Source organism: Oculina patagonica, chromosome 12 (genome assembly GCF_052425735.1).
Source record: "Oculina patagonica isolate OP01 chromosome 12, crgOcupat, whole genome shotgun sequence".
In the NCBI taxonomy this organism is placed as follows: domain Eukaryota; kingdom Metazoa; phylum Cnidaria; class Anthozoa; order Scleractinia; family Oculinidae; genus Oculina; species Oculina patagonica.
Genome location: NC_135769.1, coordinates 18,255,839 through 18,277,475, shown reverse-complemented (window position 1 = coordinate 18,277,475; position 21,637 = coordinate 18,255,839). Strand labels below are relative to the sequence as shown.

General features: G+C 39.7%; 2 protein-coding genes across 2 annotated transcripts; both read right to left on the bottom strand.

The window, feature by feature from the left end:
* Positions 1 to 1,845: 1,845 nt before the first annotated feature.
* On the bottom strand, positions 1,846 to 6,907 carry LOC144633469 (uncharacterized). The gene is made up of 2 exons (XM_078492331.1): positions 5,733 to 6,907; positions 1,846 to 4,508 (listed from the first exon to the last, which is right to left on the bottom strand). Exons 1-2 carry the CDS (start codon positions 5,782 to 5,784, stop codon positions 1,846 to 1,848), a joined length of 2,715 nt encoding a protein of 904 aa, XP_078348457.1. The 5' UTR covers positions 5,785 to 6,907.
* Positions 6,908 to 9,148: 2,241 nt separating this feature from the next.
* Positions 9,149 to 20,859, bottom strand: LOC144632407 (uncharacterized). Its single transcript, XM_078491053.1, has 2 exons — positions 20,756 to 20,859; positions 9,149 to 13,243 (listed from the first exon to the last, which is right to left on the bottom strand). Exon 2 carries the CDS (start codon positions 12,998 to 13,000, stop codon positions 10,961 to 10,963), a length of 2,040 nt encoding a protein of 679 aa, XP_078347179.1. The 5' UTR covers positions 13,001 to 13,243; positions 20,756 to 20,859; the 3' UTR covers positions 9,149 to 10,960.
* Between the last annotated feature and the right edge of the window lie 778 nt (positions 20,860 to 21,637).

Below are 21,637 nucleotides of genomic sequence, written 5' to 3'. Positions count from 1 at the left end.
TCCATTTTTTCGAAAAGTAAAAAAATAAAAAAAATTCCAGATTCACTAGTTAAGTGCATCTGTCACAGAAAACCGACCATCTATGTATGGAGGTTATGAAATTCGAAATCCTTGATTCCCACTATTTTTTGTGGAATGATAGCATTACATGTGCCGATCACAATGAGCATAAAAGTTTGACTAGCTGCTTTTAATAAGCCAAGAAATTGGGCAGCCTTTTTTCCGTGATCCGAGGACAAAATTTTATCTTCAAAAATAACAAAAATAATGCATATTTTATTATTTATTTTCATGAAGTGATAAAAAGAAGGCATCCTTCTTTGGCAATATATGGAAAGGGGGTGGTATATGCTCTTAGGCAATATCATTAAAATTGCCTGCCATATCAAGGTAAAATATTCAGGGGTGGTCAAAAGTGAGTATCTATTTTAATTGTCAGACACCAGCATATTTTCACTTTTTTTAAAATGCCACTTCTCCATGCTCCAGCAATTTTGGGCTTCCATTCATATATGGATGTAAAGAAGATGGCCCCAGCTTTAAAAAGCTGTGAAGAACTTATTGGGCAATTGCATATTATGGATCTCATGCGCTGCTTCTTCTACCTCTATTTTGTAAAAAAATGGGTATTTTTAATGTTTTAACAACCTGTTGTCGGTGAGAAGTTTTAAATGAGATTTAAAAAACCATAACGTTTGACAAGACATTTACTGTCACAATCACACTGTTTCATCATTTCTCTTACTTTTTTTGCAAATAACGTTGAAAACCTGAGTGTTTTGAATCGGTAAGGCGAGGGGGAGGGGGTGGGGAGGGGGAGGCAGAAAGAGCCTCCTCTTTACTTTCAAAAGTAATTAAGCTATTGCGTAGAAACTTTTTTGGAATGCTAAGCGCCCTAAACCTCGTAGGTTGATTGTGGTAACGTTTTAGCAGTGACGTCATATAACGTCAAAATGACGTCATCAACTTCAAAATCTTCACTTTCAAAATTTAAGATTGTTAGAAAATATCTAGAAATTTGCAAAAATGAATAAAAAATGAAAAATAAGTTTTACGTACAAAAAGCCTGAAATAGTTTTAAAAGAAACTGAAATTAATTTTTAAAATCTTTTGAAGGCGAAAATTAAACCATGAGGGTATGATCGATAGGGTGGGGTCAATATGCGGAAATGTGTTAATGTTTTGGTCATACTTCGTATCTAAAACACTGGACTATTGGAAAATTGAAAAACAATCTGAATAATGGCGAAAATTGACGTCAGCGAGCACAATATGCAACTTTGTTGTCGCCATCGTGCATGTCTTAAATAATACGTACCTAGCTGAACTAAACTCTAAGCTTCTTAGACAGAATGTGGCCAAAATAGTCCAACATCATAGTACTCCATTCCATGTTACTTCCTATTGCAAGTACAACAACTTAAAACATTTGTTAAAGCATCCTTGTACGGGGCTTTACGACGCTTAAAGTTCTCAGTGTCTATGTCAAGTAAGTCGCAGATGTCTTTCAGATCAGCAATACTGAATTTCTTTTCTAGTTTCCCATCTGCAGCTAACTTGCACAGGTTGTAGGACTTGTAGGTGATGGGATGCTCCAAATTCAGGCTGCCAAAAACAACCTTCTTTCTACGTGTGATGTCCTCTTCGCATTCCTGCATCTGCTCTTCATCCAAAAATTCTTCTACCTCCTCCAGACTGGCAGCTGCGTTTAAAGAACCGTGTTTCTTTTTTGCTGTTGCAAGACGGGAAAAGTATGATGCAATCTGTTGAGAACTGGAGACAGTCACTTCCAACAAATAGACGATTACCCTTAACATCTCGTTCTCTGCGCATTTCCCGAGCAACTTAAGTTGGCGATGCCTTATTTCCTGTTTCCTCGCCAATAAGGAATCTGTCATTAAGATACGCTTTAACGGTTTCAGAAAACCGGGCAGACTTGTGTGTTTTTAATGCCCATCCCATGGTAATATTGTTGACCCCCTGTCCACTCTGCTCAGACTCACATGAAAAGTTAGCGGCGAAAAGTGGCTTTGACAGTTCGTCATTTATCATATCAGCATAGCGACGCCTTATGTGATCAAACTGAGACTCCCTATGTAAGCGACGAACGTGATTACCGAAATCTAGGTGCCTCTGGAGCTCTGTTTCAGTATCGAAAGAGCAGATACACCCGTCAATAGGGCATTCAAATAACGTATCCGTTTCAACTTCTTCAGTACCTGTAGGAGATGCCGTTTCCCCTTCAGTGTGTTTGGCACTCCCTGCCATTGCTCCGCTGGAACGGCATGTTTCCGGAAAGGCCTGTAGTACCTTAACCTTTGGAATTTCAATTGATGGCATATCGTCTTGTAACATGCGTTCTCCTTTTCCAATGTCAAACGCCTTCCAAAAGCGCATGCCACCTTCTTCGTAACGAATGTTGTGAATCTGACTAATTCCTTTTATTTTCACGTTTTTCACGTCAATTTGGCTGGATCGCTGTGGCATTTCTGCGACGCTCACTCGGCATCCCTTCACTCCACCATTACTTTCCAGGGCCTTTTTTAGATCACGCGCTGTCAGAATGTCGGTCTTCGTCTCTGCCACAAAGCGTCTTGCATGTTGCCTCATTGTCGCTGTCTTTCGATCGCATATATCTTTGCCATGTTGAGCTTCGCTGAAATCATAGCCAATGACTCTGATGCCAGTTTCATGACCAATACTGGGGAGGCTTGTCAAAAGATATCCCCCGTGATAACAACCGGCGTTGTCTGATCTTAGATAAACTCCTGTTAGCTCCGGATACAGCTCTTTAAGTGTAAAGAGCGTGTTCTGGGTAATTGAAGCCACTGTGATCTGGTTCTGATCGCAACTGTCGAAGACATGGACAAAAACGTATACTGATAATGAGCATTCTTGTGTTTTTCGTATCACTGCTGTGACATGCCAGTTGATACCACGCTTTCCATAGAACTCAGCTGATTTTTCCCTGAAGTGCAGTGGCAAAAATTTCATCGCCCAATCTTCCACCAAAAGGGCTTCAGTAGGTTGTAACTGATCAAGGACCTCCTGCTTTCCCTCCTCTTGATTCACACTTCTCAAAATGTGAGCTTTCCATTGTTCTATCTTGTCTTTACTGTCATCCAGCAGGAAACGAAGATCACATATGTCGTCACTAGCCATGGTGCACTGCTCAGAGATCTTTCCTATTTCCTCCTCTAACGACAAAAATAGATCACGTAGTTCCTGGCACCTATCACACTCGAGTAAGTGGCTATGTGTACAGCTCTGCTTCAATTGTTCTTTCTTAGGGTCGCTTAGTGCAAAGAATCGACAATGGTCAGGAGACACAGAGAAATTGTCGCTTGTTGAATCGTTCACGACATGTGTGCTGTAGTCCTGCTTAAGGTAACGTTTGCAAGATAGGGCCAATGAACGCAGCCTGTCAGCCTTACTATCGGGCATTCCTCCGTCATAGAGCTTGCTGATAACTTCTTCTAAATTTTCAAATGCCTCTGATCCGTCCGCAGTGTAGTTGTCCAGACCTTGAAGAGATTTTCTTGTCGATGCGGGGCAGACTTCAAGAATTCTGAACAAAGTTCTTACACTGGCCGGTTTAAATCCACTTTCGTCACAAATCTTCGTGTACTGGGCGATGATTCGCGCTGGAATCAATTTTCGTATTGGTTTTGGAACCACTAGTTCCACTCCACTTTCAAGTTTAATTTTGGAAGTACCGTATGCTGTGTCTTGCGAAATCATGTCGCTTGTTATGAACCTTAAAGTGTGGTCAACTTTGTTTTCACTGAGGTAGAACCTGTGAATTGGAGCTGTAGGCACTGCAATGCCTGGTCCATGTTCTTTACAATGCTTTCTAGCCTCCTTTATACGGAAATCTGTCAAACCAGGAATAAGGTCTTTCAATTGCTTTCTCGTAAAATTTTGGGCAAATATTGACAGAATTTCTTTTCTCGATTTTGAAGACTGTGCATTGTTATAGGCATCAATGAGATTCCGTAAAGTGCTGTCCGAGAGGGTGTTAAGAGAAAGTTCTTCATCTTCATCGTCGTTATCGTTGTTGCCAAGACCCATTATTGAACTGTTTTTCAAGTAATTCCAAAGCTCTTCACCTTGGCCAGGGGCAATTGATTCCAAAACTGGTCTTACTCCTTGTTTAGCGAACGATGCATAATGATGTTGAGTACGAGGGTGCAAATCGTTCCACTCTTTCATAAGAACAGAATCCAGATGTCTAAATGGCTCACTTATCCCAGTCGCTTCATGTAATTTGTACACATACTGGTTGTAGGCTGTTTTTGCAGTGGCTGGTGTAAGTGGTTGTTTGTAATCTTCATCGCTTATTAAAGAATCTTCCATACCAGACGGGCTGCTTAACACTTCAGGTGGAATAGGAAACCTTTTACGGGGTGTGATACTCTTAGCTGCAATATTCTCTGAAGATGGCTGCTGTGAAGACTTAAATTGTTTCAGATAACAAGCGTGCTTTTCCCGACACTGACGGCACACACCTATGATATGTATACAAATTACGGGTATAAGATTCATATTTCACATAAACGGATAGATGTTTAAGTTCGTTGACCAAAAACATAAGGGTGGCGGTACATGCGTTGTTTACGCTTCCTTTAATTCCGCGAATGATAGCACACTCTCAATCTAACCTAAATCTACCTTCCCAAAGATCAGAGAAGAAACTGTATAACATCTCCTTTCCTCCATGCAGAATGTCAAGCTAGCATTAAAAAATGCCAGATTGTGAAGAAAATTCGACGATATTGATCTTTTTTACTACGCCTGGTTGGATAGTTAGACCATGTGGTCTTATGTTTGATCCCAGTCCCCTAACAGATAACACAACACGCCTCAACATTGATAAAAGCAGAAATGTTTATACATAGTTAGGGACCCTATTCCCCTTACAAACTCGACACCACCTACTGGCAACTACCGTCATAGCATACAATTATAAAAAAGTAGTACCCCCCCGCACCTAACCCCAACCCCCTAAAGTGTGTGAAGAATGTATATAGGTGAATAAAGAAGTTTAGGGAGAGAGCGCGTGTAGTGAGCGAACTGACAATAAATCAGTGTCTGGCAAAAAAGAGACATTATTTTGTTCTGCTTTCCCCTGCGTTGCTGGCCCGGGGGTTGGGGGGGGGGGGGGACTCCCATATCAAAGAGACTGGGATGCTCGTCGTCTCGCCTGCGGGTGTAAATTTCGGATTTTGGACTCTTAGTTTAAAAATGTTTTAAAAAGGTATCTTTTAGGGGTCAAAGAAGAGTGAGTAACGCCCAGATTGGTCTCCTTTCGGGGTTTAATTCAAAATTTCCGAGGAGCATCCCTGTCTGTTTGATATGGGAGTCCCCCCCCCCGGGGGTTGCTGGTTTACCGTATGCAACTTTCGGGCACGGTGGCACGAGGCGAGTTGTCTTGCAACTTGTCTCGCTGCGATAGATTACACGCAAAAATAACTTCCGTGACATCCACTCAAATGGACATGTTTCGGTATACGATGTAGCAAGCCTTGCACGAAAGGAATCAAAGCCTCTTTTAATAACGAGCAACAACGCTGTAACACCTTACACGAGTTTTTTACATTTGTAACGCCTCCTGGAACTTGTCGCAAAGGCGCAACAAAAATGCGAGACATGTTGCATGAAACATTGGCAAGTGTAACGGCGCCGAACAAATATACACAGATTAATTACAAGATACTACTTGAAACACTTACGGGATCCAATAATACAGTGTAAACCATACATTAACATGATTTCTTTCGCCATATCCGGTGTGATGTATCTATCAGGAATTGAAACCTTTCGTTTCTGAGTACTTTGAGTATGTTCGGGATGACAGCAAGCGGTTGAAGGTCTCCAGTGCTTGGCAAGCTCAAAGCGATGTGCCGAACATATTGTCAAGACATTTTTTTGTTCATCATTTACATCTTGAATGCCTAAAATAATATCAAGTATGTCTAATTTAATTTTTGTTCAGGGTTCAATTCTAGGAATAAAATAGTCTAAAACTTTAATATCAGGTAATTTGTAAATAGTGATGTTTAATTTATGAGAAGTTCAAGTGCAAAAGTAAGGCAATTCAGTCGGCTTGTTACGTTTAAAACGGTTACCTGCTCTGTTTAGAAGTAAATCTTTTTCCTGAATTTTCCATGTTTCAAGTTGAGCTGTCAAAGTCTCCAGCGAAGTCAGCAGAAGTTCGTCGTTTCCTTCTCTCACTTGTCGATTGCCACAAGGAATTGAGCTTGCCGCTCGCGCAAATGAACAAAACATCTTTTCTTTCCTGCATTCACCGTCAAATCGTTGAAAAATATATAGATCTAAGAAACTTCTTGTGCATATGCTACCTTTCGGTTAGAAAATAACTAACAAACGGATTCAAATAACATTTTCCTTTTATCAATCGTAAAATTTAGCTGCGAAACGCAAAATCAAGTTCAGCCAATGAGAGGTCTTTGTTCCCACGCTTTACAACCGCGGCTCACGCGCCGTAATTATATCAATAACTATGTAAACCACTTAAGGAAGATTGTTACATTCCTAGATCTATCCTTAGTACATATGCACAAAATACCGAAAAAGAGCTGAAAATTGTAAAGGATTAATTGAAGGCCGCAGGCATAAATTTCGTGAGGTGAGGTGTCTGTTGAATATTGACTTTATAATTTCGTCGTTTATAAACCCTTTTGAAGACTTTGAATGACACATCCTTAAACGTGCGAAGGACCTTTTTGGCACGCTTATAAAAGTATTGCTAAATAATAAAATAATGTTACTCATCCTTAGGCCTGAATACTCATTATAGCGAAATAAATATATTCCACACGAATGAAACAAACACCGTTTTCTTTAGTGTCACGCAACGCGAAGCTGGCTGAATAGTCTAAAAGTACTTATGAAAAATTTCTAGAAAACAAAATTGCCCGAGCATTTTTATTTTTTATCTTAAAATATAGCTCCTTATCTTTGTCTCGGAGCATTCGTTTTATTAATAGAACGCTGGAATGCATAATTAAAAGATCTTAAAAAACACCACTTTTAAGGCAAAAAACACCAACCAACTAGGACACGTTATTCACGAAGGTTATGAAAATGAAATTCCTCAGATACAAAATAAATTCTTACATAGTCTTATTCAGTTTGCATTATTCTTCACTGCTATTAACTTTATTTTGATTCCTTGCGTCTTGGAGTTGTAAAAAAAATGTTTAAAAATTGTCAATATTTGCTTTTTTGAAGGCGATAAATCGCCTACAGTTTAGGCTTGACCTTTGACCTTCACTTTTTTTGTCATATAAAGGTCTGACAAATTTTAAACTGTGTCACGTTAATGGCCATAAGAAGTACTTCAACCACACCAACTTTCGTCGAAATCGGTTATTTTAATTTTCACGGCTCTGGTCGGCTCACTGTGACAGATGCACTTAAAGAAGCAAGTACTTCAATTTACAAGCACTCGATCTTGTTTTATTAACAACGATTGGTATATGATGTCTTTGTCTTTAATAAACATCGATACTACGTTATTTAAAGACTGTTTCGACATTTGATAAGGAATAACGAACGAAAAGACCACGTTTTCTAGTTGACTTTGTAATCAGGCTTTCTTACTTAGCAGCCCGGCCTTCTCTGGAACCCAAGTGTTTTTTCCTTTTTTTTTTTTTGCCCGACCGACCGACCCATCATCACAAAATACGGGGCGATGGGAAACGAAACATTTTATTGGGATGGCCTAATTAATTTTCGTGCACGCTCATTGGACAAAACACATCACATGGTACAAAATCAGACGACGGGTATCAGACATTATTAAGTTCTCAACCTCGGATATTGCATTTCTAGCTTTCTGATTGGTTCACTGAATCCCGATTATCAGCTCGTATACCTATGTTTGACCTTATATGGGAAATGAGTGCAGCAAGTGCCGCTCAGCTTAGACTGTCCACAGCCCTCTATTTTTTCGTGTTTTTTCGATCGATGAGCGCGCGGTGAGAACGGCGAGAGAACTGGACGCCAGCGCAAAACGGAAGAAGCAAGGGGCTTCGCGCTCGCTTCCTTTTGCTTCTTTGCGTTGAAAAATCGAGAGGCTGTGGACAGTCTACGCTCAGCTTAAAATTTTTCTACGGGAAGCGACAGTTCCATCGGAAAAATGGTTGAAAAACAGCAAATTTGGCGAACTTTATGAACAAGAAATAATCAGCGGTGCCTTACCACAACCACAGAAATGCCATAGTAAAATTAACTACGCAAAACAAAAGGATTGATGCGAAAAGTTTAATTAATAATACTTGTAAACACACAACAAGAGCGAGTGAATAAAGCAGAAAAGCAGCAAATAATTTACGAAAGAACGGCAAACTGACACAGTTTCATTCAGTGTACGTCATAAAACTAGGCTCAGCACTTCCGTAAAGTTTGTTACCTTTCAATCTTGGTTTTGTCCTTTTATACTTTAACAAACCTGTTCCACTTTGAGCTGAATTTCGCTTCAAATAATATTCTGATAAATATAGCAGTCTTGATGACAGCCGTGGAGCCGTAAAGAAGTACAATGTATAAAACACTTGCTTCGTTCGACTTGCACAAGACTTGTAGTTTCCAGAAAAGCTTTTGCTTCGGATCTTCTCGTAAATCTTAACTGTTGTCACAATTTCCAGGATATTTAGACGACTTTAGAGGGATTGTTCGAGGAAAATCTTGGGAAGAAAACTCCGCCTGGCTCGCTTTCCTCGTATGTTTCATTCAACTTAAGAAGTGAACACCGCGCCAGAAATTTTCGCGCCTCCTATCACTTCGTTTACATCAAAATGAAATGTCCAGTCGATTTAAACTTGAGGAGAATTTAATAAAACAATTATTCCATTCGCCCTTGTTGGATACGAGTCGTTATAGCCAACTCGGCGCTTCGCGCCTCGTTGGCTATTTACCACCTCGTATCCAACGCGGGCTCATGGAATAATTGTTAAATATTCCCCAGGTTTGGCTACATCACGTGACGTGTTTAGATCAATCAAGGGCGCGAAAAATATTTGGTGGATTATAAGATCTTATAGAGCATGGACCACAAATGCGGTCACTGTGCGCATCAGCGAGAACAGCCGGGAAGCTCAAATACTGCAATTTTATTGGTAACAACAACTTTATTTGTAACTAAATCAAAATTGAATTTACAAAAATTAGCAGTGATGCAATACAAATGAGCACATGGCCTTTCCGAAATAACTGGGCAGCAACCCTTGTAGTCTTGACAACAATTTTTTATTAGGATCAGGTTCTAGAGACGGGCATATGAACATAAACAATACCGCAGAAACCCACAAAAAAAAGAGTGGACTAAAAGTTTACTTAGAGATTAAGTGCAAATTATCTGGAAAATACAGTGAATTGATAAATAAACTAGCCGAAGAAAGGAGGTGTACTTTACAGAACCATAGATATTCATATAAATTTGACATAATGTACTAAAAGTTTGCAATAAGTTGCAAGCTGTCATTAAAGATGTGAATATTTTTCATCGTGGTGTAAGATAGGTAATGGACGTTTATTCGTTTGTCTCATGATAGAATCGCTTTAAGATGTTGATCGCGACGTTCCGACTGCAATACTGCCAGTCTTCATCAGGCGATGAGGTCCATTGTTTACGCGTCGCTATTTATGCACAACAGCCGTTCAACTACAAAGCGGACCTCTGAGGGAACATCATCTGTTTGTCGGAATAATAATGAGGACCGAAATGCACCAATCACAGCGAACCGACGTGCATAAATAACGACGCGTAAACAAACGCCTGATGAAGACTAGCCGTATTGCAGTCGAAACGTCGCGATCAACATCTCAAAGCGATTCTATCGCGAGACAAACGAATAAACGTTCATTACCAAGTTGCAAGCTAATACTATACTTGCATATTGGGTGTTTCTTTTTTATTCCACTCGCGCTCGATGCAGTTATAGCGCTACCCTCCTCCGGCTCGATCATGGCCATCTACCATCCAGCGCGCTCATGGAGTGGCCGTCTTCATACTTCATACTGTTACCCGACTGGACGAGCTTCAGCAAAAATTTTGTTGTTCGTCTGGTTATGCGTCCCCAGAGTTACCCGTCTAGATGAGCTACTTTTTGAAATGCATCTTGAAAGACGGATAGCGAAAGGAAGCTCGTCTAGATGCGTAAAAAAAAAAAAAAAAAAAAAAAAAAAAAAGTGGCCGCATAACGCATCTTGTGCCCGTCTTTATACTAGAGATGCATAACCAGACGAACAACGATTTGTTGCCGCATGGCGCAAGTAAACAGAAGCGTGTTTTCAGTATACTGGCCCGATCTTCCGTTAATAGAATGAAAATACTGTTACTATATTTTAACCTCCTGGGCTGTTCGCTTTTCTTGGAAGATGTGTATTTCATGTTTGTTATGGTTAAGTTTATTTTATTACCGCATTTACTCAAATAAGCGCGTCCCCGTATAAGCGCCGCCCTCGAATAAGCGCCGCATTTGGGACAAAAAGGTAATAAGCGCCGCAGTCTAGATGCGGTGGAAAAGTTTTTCACTAGCTAAAAAAGGAAATAATTTTTACCAGGATAAATCTTTAGTTTTGCATTTTAAACCTGTTAAATCATTCAAGTTTCCCCACATGACACTGAGTGTTTTGAAGACAACATGGAACCGGGGGGGGGGGGGATTCTGATCAAGAATGGGGTATCCCTTTTAGAGACGATTCCTAGAACGATTTAAGATATTCAAAACGCAGGAAAGTTTCAAACTATCAGCAGCCAAAACAGGGTGTCAAAACATTGACCTGGAGTATCATTTTGAATGCAAATTCTTTCTAAAATGGGGTGCTTTTTGTTGATCCAGGCGGCATGTAACCACCCAAAACATACCAGATCAATGCTTGGACAAGAAATGTTAATGGAAATCATGTTTGACCTGCATTGCGAGGTTCCCATTTATTCGACAACGGTAATTTCTATGGTGTCAAAGTGCATTCTTTTATGTTGTGTAAGTTCGCTAACCAAATTAAATCTTGCTTCACAAAAAGGACACCTGTAGGGCCTTGCACCATCCCTCGGGATTCTTTTGCAACAATAATAATTCTTGTGCATTGTGAGAGCGCTTTTACGTGCAAAACACTTACTGCATTGAGGACATTGGTAAGGCTTTAAACCTGTGTGTACCTTTAAATGATCTGCCAGACGTGAAGCACTTATAAACCACTTCTTACAGTGAGGGCAGTGGTGACAATTCTCCCCTGTGTGTATTTGTATGTGCTGTTTACAAACTGATTTTGTCATAAACCTCTTGCCACAGTGAGTACATTTGTACGGTCTCACGTCAGAATGTACGTCATTCAAATGGTCTTCCAGAAGATTATAGAATGAAAAGTTCTTTTCACAGTGCGGACACTTGTAAAAATTCTGCCTTGTGTTGGGCCTTGCATCATCCCTGGGGATTCTTTTGCAACAATAATAATTCTTGTGCTTTGTGAGACTGTTTTTATTTGCAAAACAGTTATTGCATTGAGGACACTGGTAAGGCTTCACACCTGTGTGTACCTTTAAATGATCTTTCAGACGTGAAGCACTTATAAACCACTTCGTACAGTGGGGGCAGTGGTGAGCATTCTCGCCTGTGTGTATTTGTATGTGCTGTTTACAGACTGCTTTTGACATAAACCTCTTGTCACAGTGAGTACATTTGTACGGCCTCTCGCCAGAGTGTGCATTCAAATGATCTGCCAGAAGATTAGGGAATATAAAGTTCTTTTCACAGTGCGGACACTGGTGAAAATTCTGCCTCGTGTGTAATCGTATGTGGCTCTTGCAAGCTGGTTGTGTCATAAACCTCTTGTCACAGTGAGTACATTTGTAAGGTCTCTCGCCAGTGTGAGTTCTTTTGTGCGTTGCCAGAAGTGAAGGAAGTGCAAAATGCTTCTCACACCAAGGACATTGGTGAACAGCTTTCTCTCTTGGGGTGTGTAATAGTATCACATGTTTTGATCGACCTGATGATGTTTTAAATGTCTTCTCGCAGTGACTACATTTGTAAGAGCCATCATCAGAAGGCAAAAATACTTCTTTATGACTTCTCTTTATATGTCTTCTGCGAGCTTCTACTGACATATAACACTTTTCACAGTGAGGACATTTATACGGCGTCTCCCCAGTGTGTGTTCGTATATGTACTGCAAGTTCTGAAGGGCATCTGCAATTCTTGGCACAGTGGGGGCAAATATTCGTTCTTTGGGTACTCATATCAGTAGTATTATGCATTCTTCGATGCCATGCCATACGTGAAGCAGTTGCAAAACGTTTGTCACAGTCAGAGCACTTGTAAGGTTTCCGTCCAGTATAAGCCCTTTTGTGTTTCTCCAGACCAGAAGATGTAATAAAACTCTTGTCACAGTGGGAACACTTGTAAGGTCTCTCTCCAGTATGGATTCGTACATGCATTTTGCAGCATTGCATTGATTTAAAACACTTATCACAGTGAGGACATTTATAGGGTCTCTCGCCAGTGTGTGTTCGTATGTGCACTGCTAGTGGTCCTGAGAATCTGTAGCTCTTAGTACAATGGGGGCAGACATGTTTCCTTTGTTGGGTCCCCTCATTAGTATGAACACATCTATGCGATTTCAAATGAGAAAGGTCATGAAAGCTTTTGTCACAGTTAGGACACTTGTAGGGTTTTTCTCCAGTATGAGTCCTCTTATGTCGTTTGAGGTTAGAAGCTACTGTAAAACACTTGTCACAGTAAGAACACTTGTAGGGCTTCTCTCCAGTATGTACTCTAATGTGAACCCTGCGACCTGATGCTAATTTAAAAGACTTGTCGCAGTGAGGACATTTGTAGGGCTTATCAACAGCGTGCGATTGTATATGCAGTTCCAGTTCTTCAGGTAAACTGTAAGTCTTGGTACAGTGGGGGCAAACATGTTTTTCTTGGATAATCTTATCAGTACATGTATGGTCCCTTTCATGCGATGCCATAATGAAAGTTAAGCTGTAAACCTCAAGGCTCTCTAGTATGTGAGTTTTAGGTACTGTTAAAGCTGAAGATGCAATAAAAATTCTCTTGTTGCAGTAAGAGAACTTGCAAGGCTTCTTTCTAGTACAGATTGTCAGGTGTATTTACTGAGTTGCTTTAGATTGAAAATACTTCCCAAACTAAGGATGTTCTAGGGGCCAAGGCAAACAGAAGTTGCAGTGGTAGATGAAAGACTAAAAAATGATCTGCAAAAAAGTAAAACAATAAATAAGTAAATAAACTAATCTCAATTATAAATATCTATATTTTCAGTAATATACAAGTATATGGGTTTAGATAGTTTTCCCATTTTAACACAGAAAGCCAATAGATAAGTTACAGTTGATGCTTTAAAGATTTGATATTGAAATTTGATTTTAAATTTTATACAATGTACCAAAATATAAACTATTTTTAAAGCCTTTTAACAGGGTAACTCAATCAGCTTTACAAATAAAACTGTTTAAATTGAAGCCATGATAAAAATAAATAATAGAGAACAATATCGGGTCGCTTTTGTTGTTGTTTTGTTTATTTCAGACAGGCAATTTTTTTATAGACAATGAAAATACAAGAAGGGTAGAAGAGCTGAGAACAATATTATTAAAGCTGAAGAGTGGATGCAGAAACTTATAACTTCCTTTCTCAAAACTTAAAGCTTTCAGAAAGTTGTAGTTAAAAACTGTCAAAAATGGAAAAATAACAAAAAACTTTGTATGATTTGTAGCACTGTAACCAAAAAATCTTCAGTTTAAAAATTAAATGAAAAATATCACTTTGTAAATTTTGATCCTACTTGACAAGTAGGAGGAGGAGAGGGGCCAACTTTTAGCTTAGTTGTCAGGGGGGCGGCATCCCCTTATTAAAAAATTCCTAGTAAAGATGGCTTAGGGAAGAGGATAAAACCCTAACAGGGGCAACTTTTCTTTAACCAACACAGCTAATTATTTTGTTCCAGGTGTTTGGTTAGTTTATTCGGTGCTGTTCTCTCTGTGAACTGAGCACCTAGAGTAGATAGATCACTTTTCAAAGTCATAAATAATTCATCAAATTAAAACAGCAAAAATCATAACTTTTAAGGCCAAGTAAAATAAAACAAATGTTTCTTGTCCGGATTTGTACAGGAGAGAGAGGGGGGGGGGGGTCTTTTTGTTATTTTTTGTTGTTGAATTCCTTTAAACATCAATGTTTTTTTCCTGGATCAGTACAAATTCTCCAGAAGTGAACTGGCAAAATAACTCCTGCAAGATACCTTATTATAGGAATATAACTAAGTCAGCATGATTTTCTCAATCTTGCTAAATGTTGTCTGCAAACACAAACTACTTCCATCACATGTTCACTTTTAGATGCAATGGATGGTCACTAAATATATTTTCTCAAAGCATGTTGTGCAAAGGATAAGTGGAATACAAGTGTATTCCTCATTCTTAAAGTGTGTTGTGTAAAGAATAAGTGGAATACATGTTTTTCTTGATCTCAAAGTGTGTTTTGCAAAGGATCAGTGGACCACTTGTTCAATTACCTTGACTTAATCGTTAATCGACTACATAGGGTGGACTGCCGGACTGCGGGAGCATTCATTCAATTACGGTCCTTGCCTTATTAAGGGGGTTGAATTGGAGTATGTAAAATGTGCTGTTTTGTAGCCAATTCTGTCAATCCCCCCTGTCAAAGAAACTTTTTGACAGTGGTATAGTTTTACTGCATTTACTAAAACGAGGAATGGAATGATTCTGGGGAATGGGAAATTGGAATGGGAAATTAAAAAAATAAAAATAATGAGAAGTTCCCAATGAAACTTTCTCGTATTCGATTCGTGGGATGAGAATTACACATAATTTTTAAGGATTATAGACAGGAAAAAATAAGAAACTTTCCCTCCTGATCATACGAAGAACGAAATTGGTTGTTTTCGATCTCAAGCAGGAGAATTAAGAGTTAGTATTTCGATCGAGCATTTCAGGGTTAAAACTTGGCGGTCACACAATTGCCACTGGCGATAAAAAAAGTTTTCAGGGCCACTAAAAGTTGAGGTTTGATTGCCCAAAGGGGGACTATGATTTGAGAAGTACAAAAGATTAACTATAACAAGAGAATAAAATGTCCTTTTTTGGAATACCTTTTTTTGCTTTCTTTCTTTCCTTAACTCAAAGCTCATCAATATTGTATTAGAAGTTTACTTCTTTTAAGAAGTGTTAAAGTGTAAAATTCAAAGCCGTTCATGATAGAGGTTAAAGATCGCTCTGATATGTAGATGACAGCCCAGTAAAAATGTGGTGATTCTGTCACCTACAAGAAACTAACTTTGCCATAAAATCAGTGCTGAAACAACAACTTCATTGCTCTTGTTCTGCTCTTGTCATGAGAAATATAAGCCAAAGCACAGCAGCAAAGTTTTTGTTAGCTTAGAAAACAGTCAAGAATAGGGGAAAGTTGAAAACACTGATCCCCGATCCGCGGACTACCCACTGACCCCCCACTCTGCGGATCACCCTACGTACTACTCCGCGGACTACCCTACAGACTACCCCTACGGAGTACCCTATAAAACGAAACGAATTTATGTTTACGAGGAAAAGAGACAGGAGAAACCTACCTGTGCCACTTACATGATCAATCGAAACAGCCGCCTTATTGTTTCCCTTGATCCCAGTATGCCTCGATCTTCGACAAACGGGACTTCATCGGCTAGTAATAAAACCCGGAACGCAGAAAATATATTGTGCAACCCATACAAATATAAAGAGCTAACCGTAAACAGGATAACCGAAGTACATAGTAGGCTAACCAAGGTGAATAGAATGTTAACCGGAGTGAATAGTAGGCTAACCGGAACGAATAGTGAGCCTACTATTCACCTCGGTTAGCCTACATGTACTTCAGTTAGCCTGTTTACGGTTAGCTCTTTACATTTGTAAGGGTTACCAATATATTTTATCTGTTCCGGGTTTTAGTATTCCAGCGTTCCAGCATTCCTGGTTTTTATAGTACTAGCCGATCGTTTGTCAAAGATCGAGGCATACTTTTTGTGTGTGTTAGTAGAAAAAAATTTGAGGGCCACTTTATTTTGACCTGGGCCACTTAAAATTTAGGGATACTGGCCTAAGTGGCAACCAAGCTTTGAAGTTAATTTTTAGCCCTGGGATTTTGTAAGTTTATAAAAGAGCGGCTGCCCTAGCCCCTGCTTCATGCTACTTTCTCACCCCGCTCGAGACAGTGAAAAGGACAATGCTGAATTCTATGTAACTGATAGAATGAAAATGGAAGGGCCTGAAATTTCTTGATTTCTTGATGGAAAATTAAAGAAAAAGAAAGCCCACAACATGGGGTATTTCTAGTCGGTCACCCATCCAAGTACCAAACCCACTGGACAGGGCTTAACTTTGGCGATCGGACGAACTGCTGCCTTCCTTGTGGTGGAGCGAGAAAGTCGGCATGTGGCAAGGGCTAGAGCTCACTCTTAAAGTATTTTAAAAAAAGAAAAACATCTTGTGATGCCAATTCTCGCTAAGCCATAAAACCGTTACCTGGTATGACAATGTACCTCGACCTCGTCCGATCAGGAGGGAAAGTCTTTTAATTTTTCCTGTCTATAATCCTTAAAAATTATGCTCTATTCTCATCCCACGAAAACGAGAAAGATTTATTTTTTGATTTACAATTGGGAATTTTAATTATTTTTTATTTCCCATTTCAATTCCCCATTCCCCGTTTTAGTAACATCATCAACATATCGACGAACGCCCAACAAAGTAATCGGAACTTTGTTTTTAAAATTTAGTAAGGTACTGAATTACTGCAGGACCACATTCGATTTGTCAGATTTGTGGCACTCGAATGTGGCTGGACATTCAATAAGCGGTATTCTGCCATTGACCATACTTTCTAGGGTTTAACCGGCGGAATAAACCCACGCGGGATGTTTGGGAGAACACGAAAAAAGCTTGTAATTCAGAGTGCGCGTAGTATCTCAGTTATTTCAGTTTATCTGCAGTTTATATACACAATTTGTACACACCCCTGTACAAGCGAGACTTTTCGTGCATCCACACTGTTCAAGTAGCAGGGTACAGTATGTTGCCCTATTTCCCGGACACCCTATTTCCGGACACTTCGACTTAAAAATTTCGTATATCGTCGTAACAGTAAAATTAAGTTAAACAAAAAGTTCAGAAGACTTAGCGATTAGTCTGCTTTCGTTTGCTCTTTTTTTCGGCCGAGCTGCGCTCCGTTTAGAGGGGAAAATTCAAGTTTTCGTGGAGGTAGGTAAAAAAATATTTCTTCGTAAATCCGATTTTTACAGCGCGTCAAACTACATTGTTTCAATAAAGCGCTCTGCTCTCGCAAAGTGCGCGATATATTATATTTATTTATATATTAAAGTAAAGGTAAAAGGACTAGGTTTATCAGCATACAATAAATTTTCAGTTTTCGCTCTTAATTTTCGAGCACGGTCACCAAAGGGTTGTCCTAAAACCCGGAATGCCGGAAACCCGGAAAACCAGAATGCCGGAAATCCGGATAAGAAAGCCCGGAATCCTAAAACCCAGAATGATCTTTTTTTGTGTACGCCATTTTCAAGATAAATACGTGGAAATACAGTGGAACCCCGATATAACGATTTGCCAAGGGGGCAGTAAAATTATATTGTTATATCGAGGAATCGTTATATCGGGGTTCCGTCCCATACATTTTACTATTGCCGGTACATAACATATTCATCGTTATATCGGGAATATCGTTATATAGAAGATCGTTATATCGGGGTTCCACTGTATGTTAATTTGTTGGGGAATTGGAAGTTTGTTACGAGCTTCCAATTACGTTGCGAGTTAGCATCTAAGCATAAACACGTCCTTTCGAAAATGGGTACCAAACGCTTTGATTAAAATCAACTTTATGTAAAGATGGGTAAACCATGCATCCAGTTTCATCCAGCTCACAAACGCAGAGGACTTGAAAATTAAGATTATACCACGCACAAAGCGTAAAAAATATATTTTTGTACAAAAAAGGAAAAGTTGACCAAATTTCTGCCTGCATAAAATTCATTTATCGGCAAATTACTTGTGTGATCGCTGGTGCGAAACGTTGTCTGACACTTCAACTTAATTATTGCTTCCATCATCAAGCGACGAATATCGACAGCGTTTGGTACCCTTTTTTGAAAGGATGTGTTTATGCTTGCAGGGTAGGCCTTTCTCGATTATGCTAGTAAAACTGGCATTTAATGCTACTAGAAATTCTCGCATAAAGCCCAAAAAATGCTAAAATAATGCCTGATTTCTTTAAAAAATGCCACTTGAATTCCAAAGAATGCTTTGTTTTATTTCAGACAAAACGTACAAACTCTTACATTATATGCTCATATCAACAACAGGTGATACCAGAAGTACATGATCTAGATGATGTACTTCTGGTGATATTTACTAATTGTTTGTTTATAAAAAAAAAAAAATTAAAAAAAAATTAAAAAAACGCACACAAGTAAACAAGTACTGTAACACAACGCACAAACAGTCGAAACTAACAGAAAACAATCAAATTAAGTAATCAAAATTGTGAAACTTTAGGATTATTTATCCTTCTGAGTTCTGAGTGCTGAAATCTGGATCACAGTCATGAAAAATGACAGAAAATGCTAGCAATTCTTTTTCAACAAAAAAACGAAAAAAAATGCTCGTTTTACCCAAAAATGCCGAAAAAAAATGCTAGCATAATCGAGAAAGGCCTATTACAGGGGCGGATCCAGGATTTCAAAAGGGGGGGGGGGGGTGGATGGCAGACCATTAGGGCTGCCTCCTCCTCAGGCGCCTCGATTTTCTTTCTCCGACAAAGAACAAAGCGAGCGCGAAGCGCGAGTGACTGGTGCCGAGCGCGAAGCGCGAAGGACCACGGGAAGGAGAAGGAAAGGGAGCGAGACGCTGTCTATCTTCCTTTCGCCTTCCCTTCCTCCCTTGCGCGCCCATGTCCCCAAACTAGAGAGAGGCGTCTGGGTACGAGGCAGCCATTAGGGCCTAACCTTAACCCTAACCCTAAGTGGCGGCAGACGGCGAACTGGCGTAACAACAACCAGATATGAGCGAGAGCTAATTTTTCTTTCTTTATTTATTTTCTATTTCAAATAAAGTGACATTTCGAATTTTTTTTTTTACTGAAAAATGGGGGGTGGATATCCACCCTATCCACCCCCCCTGTATCCGCCCCTGGCTTAGATGGATAAAATAGACGGTACAGTATATGAATGTAATGCTTCTACTCACTATCAGTCAGAACATTGATCAGAAGGTTGTTATTGCCGTCCTGCTTGCTCGTCAAACAAATAATGTGCAACTTGAGCCGCAAGAATCGCTGGAATATTCCCGCCGCAACTTGTTTCCTTTAAAATCATTGAGTTCAGATATCACCATGACTTTGAAACAACATGTTTTGTTTCTCCTCAACTAGCTAAATTGGGAAGTTCAGTCGGGCCGAAGTTAGGAACTTTGTATCGAAATTCGGACAATTTGATTCGCTAACTCGCAACGTAATTGGAAGCTCGTAACAAACTTCCAATTCCCCAACAAATTAACATATTTCCACGTATTTATCTTGAAAACGGAGTACACAAGAAAAGGTCATTCCGGGTTTTAGGATTCCGGGCTTTCTTATCCGGATTTCCGGCATTCTGGTTTTCCGGGGTTTCCGGCATTCCGGGTTTTAGGACAACCCGTCACCAAAGAGTTAAGTTGAATTTTTGATGAGGTGTGCCTAATTCCGGACGCATACCTACAGAAAACTTGTTTACCTATTTTAAAACAATTTTATGGAATAGGTCTTGAAAAACAAGCATTTTTGTAACTGTCTGTGCTGTATTAAAGCTTCGATACCTGTTTTGGTATTGATTAATCTTCCTTGGCGAACTTCGTTTCAAGTGGCCGAAACCCCGGGGGGGGGGACTCGCATATGAAAGTGACGGGGATGCTCGTCGTCTCGCTTAGGGGTGTAAATTTCGGACTTTTGGTCTCGCTTAGGGTGTTCCGGGAAAAAACGCCCAAAACGCCAATATGTTTAGCCAAAATGGTCTCGTTTAGGGTTACACACGAAGAAATATACAAATATAAACTCCATTCTTAGTTTTTTGGTATCTTTTAGGGGTCAAGAAAGGCTTGAGCCACACCCAGCTTGGTCTCTTTTAGGGGTTCTTTTCAAAATCTCCGACGAGCATCCCCGTCCGTTTCATATGGGAGTCCCCCCCCCCCCCCCACGGGCCGAAACATTCGCTGAACATTGTTTATGTCAATGGCCTGATGATTTCCTCGCTAAAATTGAAAGAAAAGTGCTTTAAATTTTGCCTGAAAGACAATTTTTCTTTTTTCTAAAGAATAATCCTTTATTCAGTCCTAATAACATATTTTGCCATGATCGGGAATAATATTTCCGAGAGAAAGGGAGTATTTTCCTCGAAACGATCGTCCGGAATTAGGCAACTCGTCCGGAATTAGGGCACCGAATTTGACAAACTCTTTCCATGATTACAAAGAAGCCAAAGAGATTTAGAAGATAAAACTCCACGACCTACTTACCAGCAGTGGAAGCTACATTGTGGGTAAGTTTCAGCTCGTAAGTGCTGTTTTGAAGTAAGATATTACGGTAAGTGCAAAAAGTGTCCGGTAATAGGGCAACATACTGTATTCTGCACCTTCCCTGTCTTAAGTTGTAAATTAAAATCTTACCTTTCTCAAAAGACAACGTAATACTGCGCTAGCTATGTACCACTCGATAAGTTCCATAAATCACAACACAAAGCAGGATCGATCACCAACATCAAACATGGCCGCCAAACGATAAATCACGTGACCATTTACAGGGAAAGGAAAATCAGGAATGTGCCTGTGGTCTCGATCTCCGGCGTTTGGGAATCGGAACGAAACGGGCGAAATTCTATGTGACATTAGACATTTCCTCAATGGAACTATTTTTTTCATCGATCGAAAAAATACAGGGTTCAAAGGTGTTAAGAGGGGGAGGTACAAAACGTGGGGTAGACCCCACGTTTTGTACCTACCCTGTTAAGAGGGTCGAGAAGTCGTGGGGAGGGGTACAGATAATGAAATAGCTACCTACAGAATGTTATCTCCATTGCAATTTTATTTGTGCAAATTTACCTTTAGACGAAAGGGGGTGGGGGTGGGGGGAATTAAACTATTTTGGCTCTATCATGCTGGAATTTTCATAAGCTGTTCGTTCATCTCTTACTGAAATTTTGATATGTCAAATATGTGTCCACGATCTTTGACGTTGCCGTGGCAAGAAAAGAGTGACATCCAAGATTAGGCTCTTACCGAAAGTGCTCGTAAAAAAAAGCATTAAATGCTAAAAGAAGTGCCCGTTTTTTGCCAAAAAAGTGCTAAAATAATGCTAATTTTTTTAAAAAGTGCTCGTGGGTAACATAAAAATGGTCACTTTTTTCCGATTTTTTTAAACATAGAATATTACATTTTTCAGATTTTCAGTTACATTTTTCAACAATAAAATGTTTGATGTCAGAGTACGCTCTCGAGCTATCTCTGCCTTGGCTGGCTGACTTCCATTGTTCCTCCATGACAACGTGGATG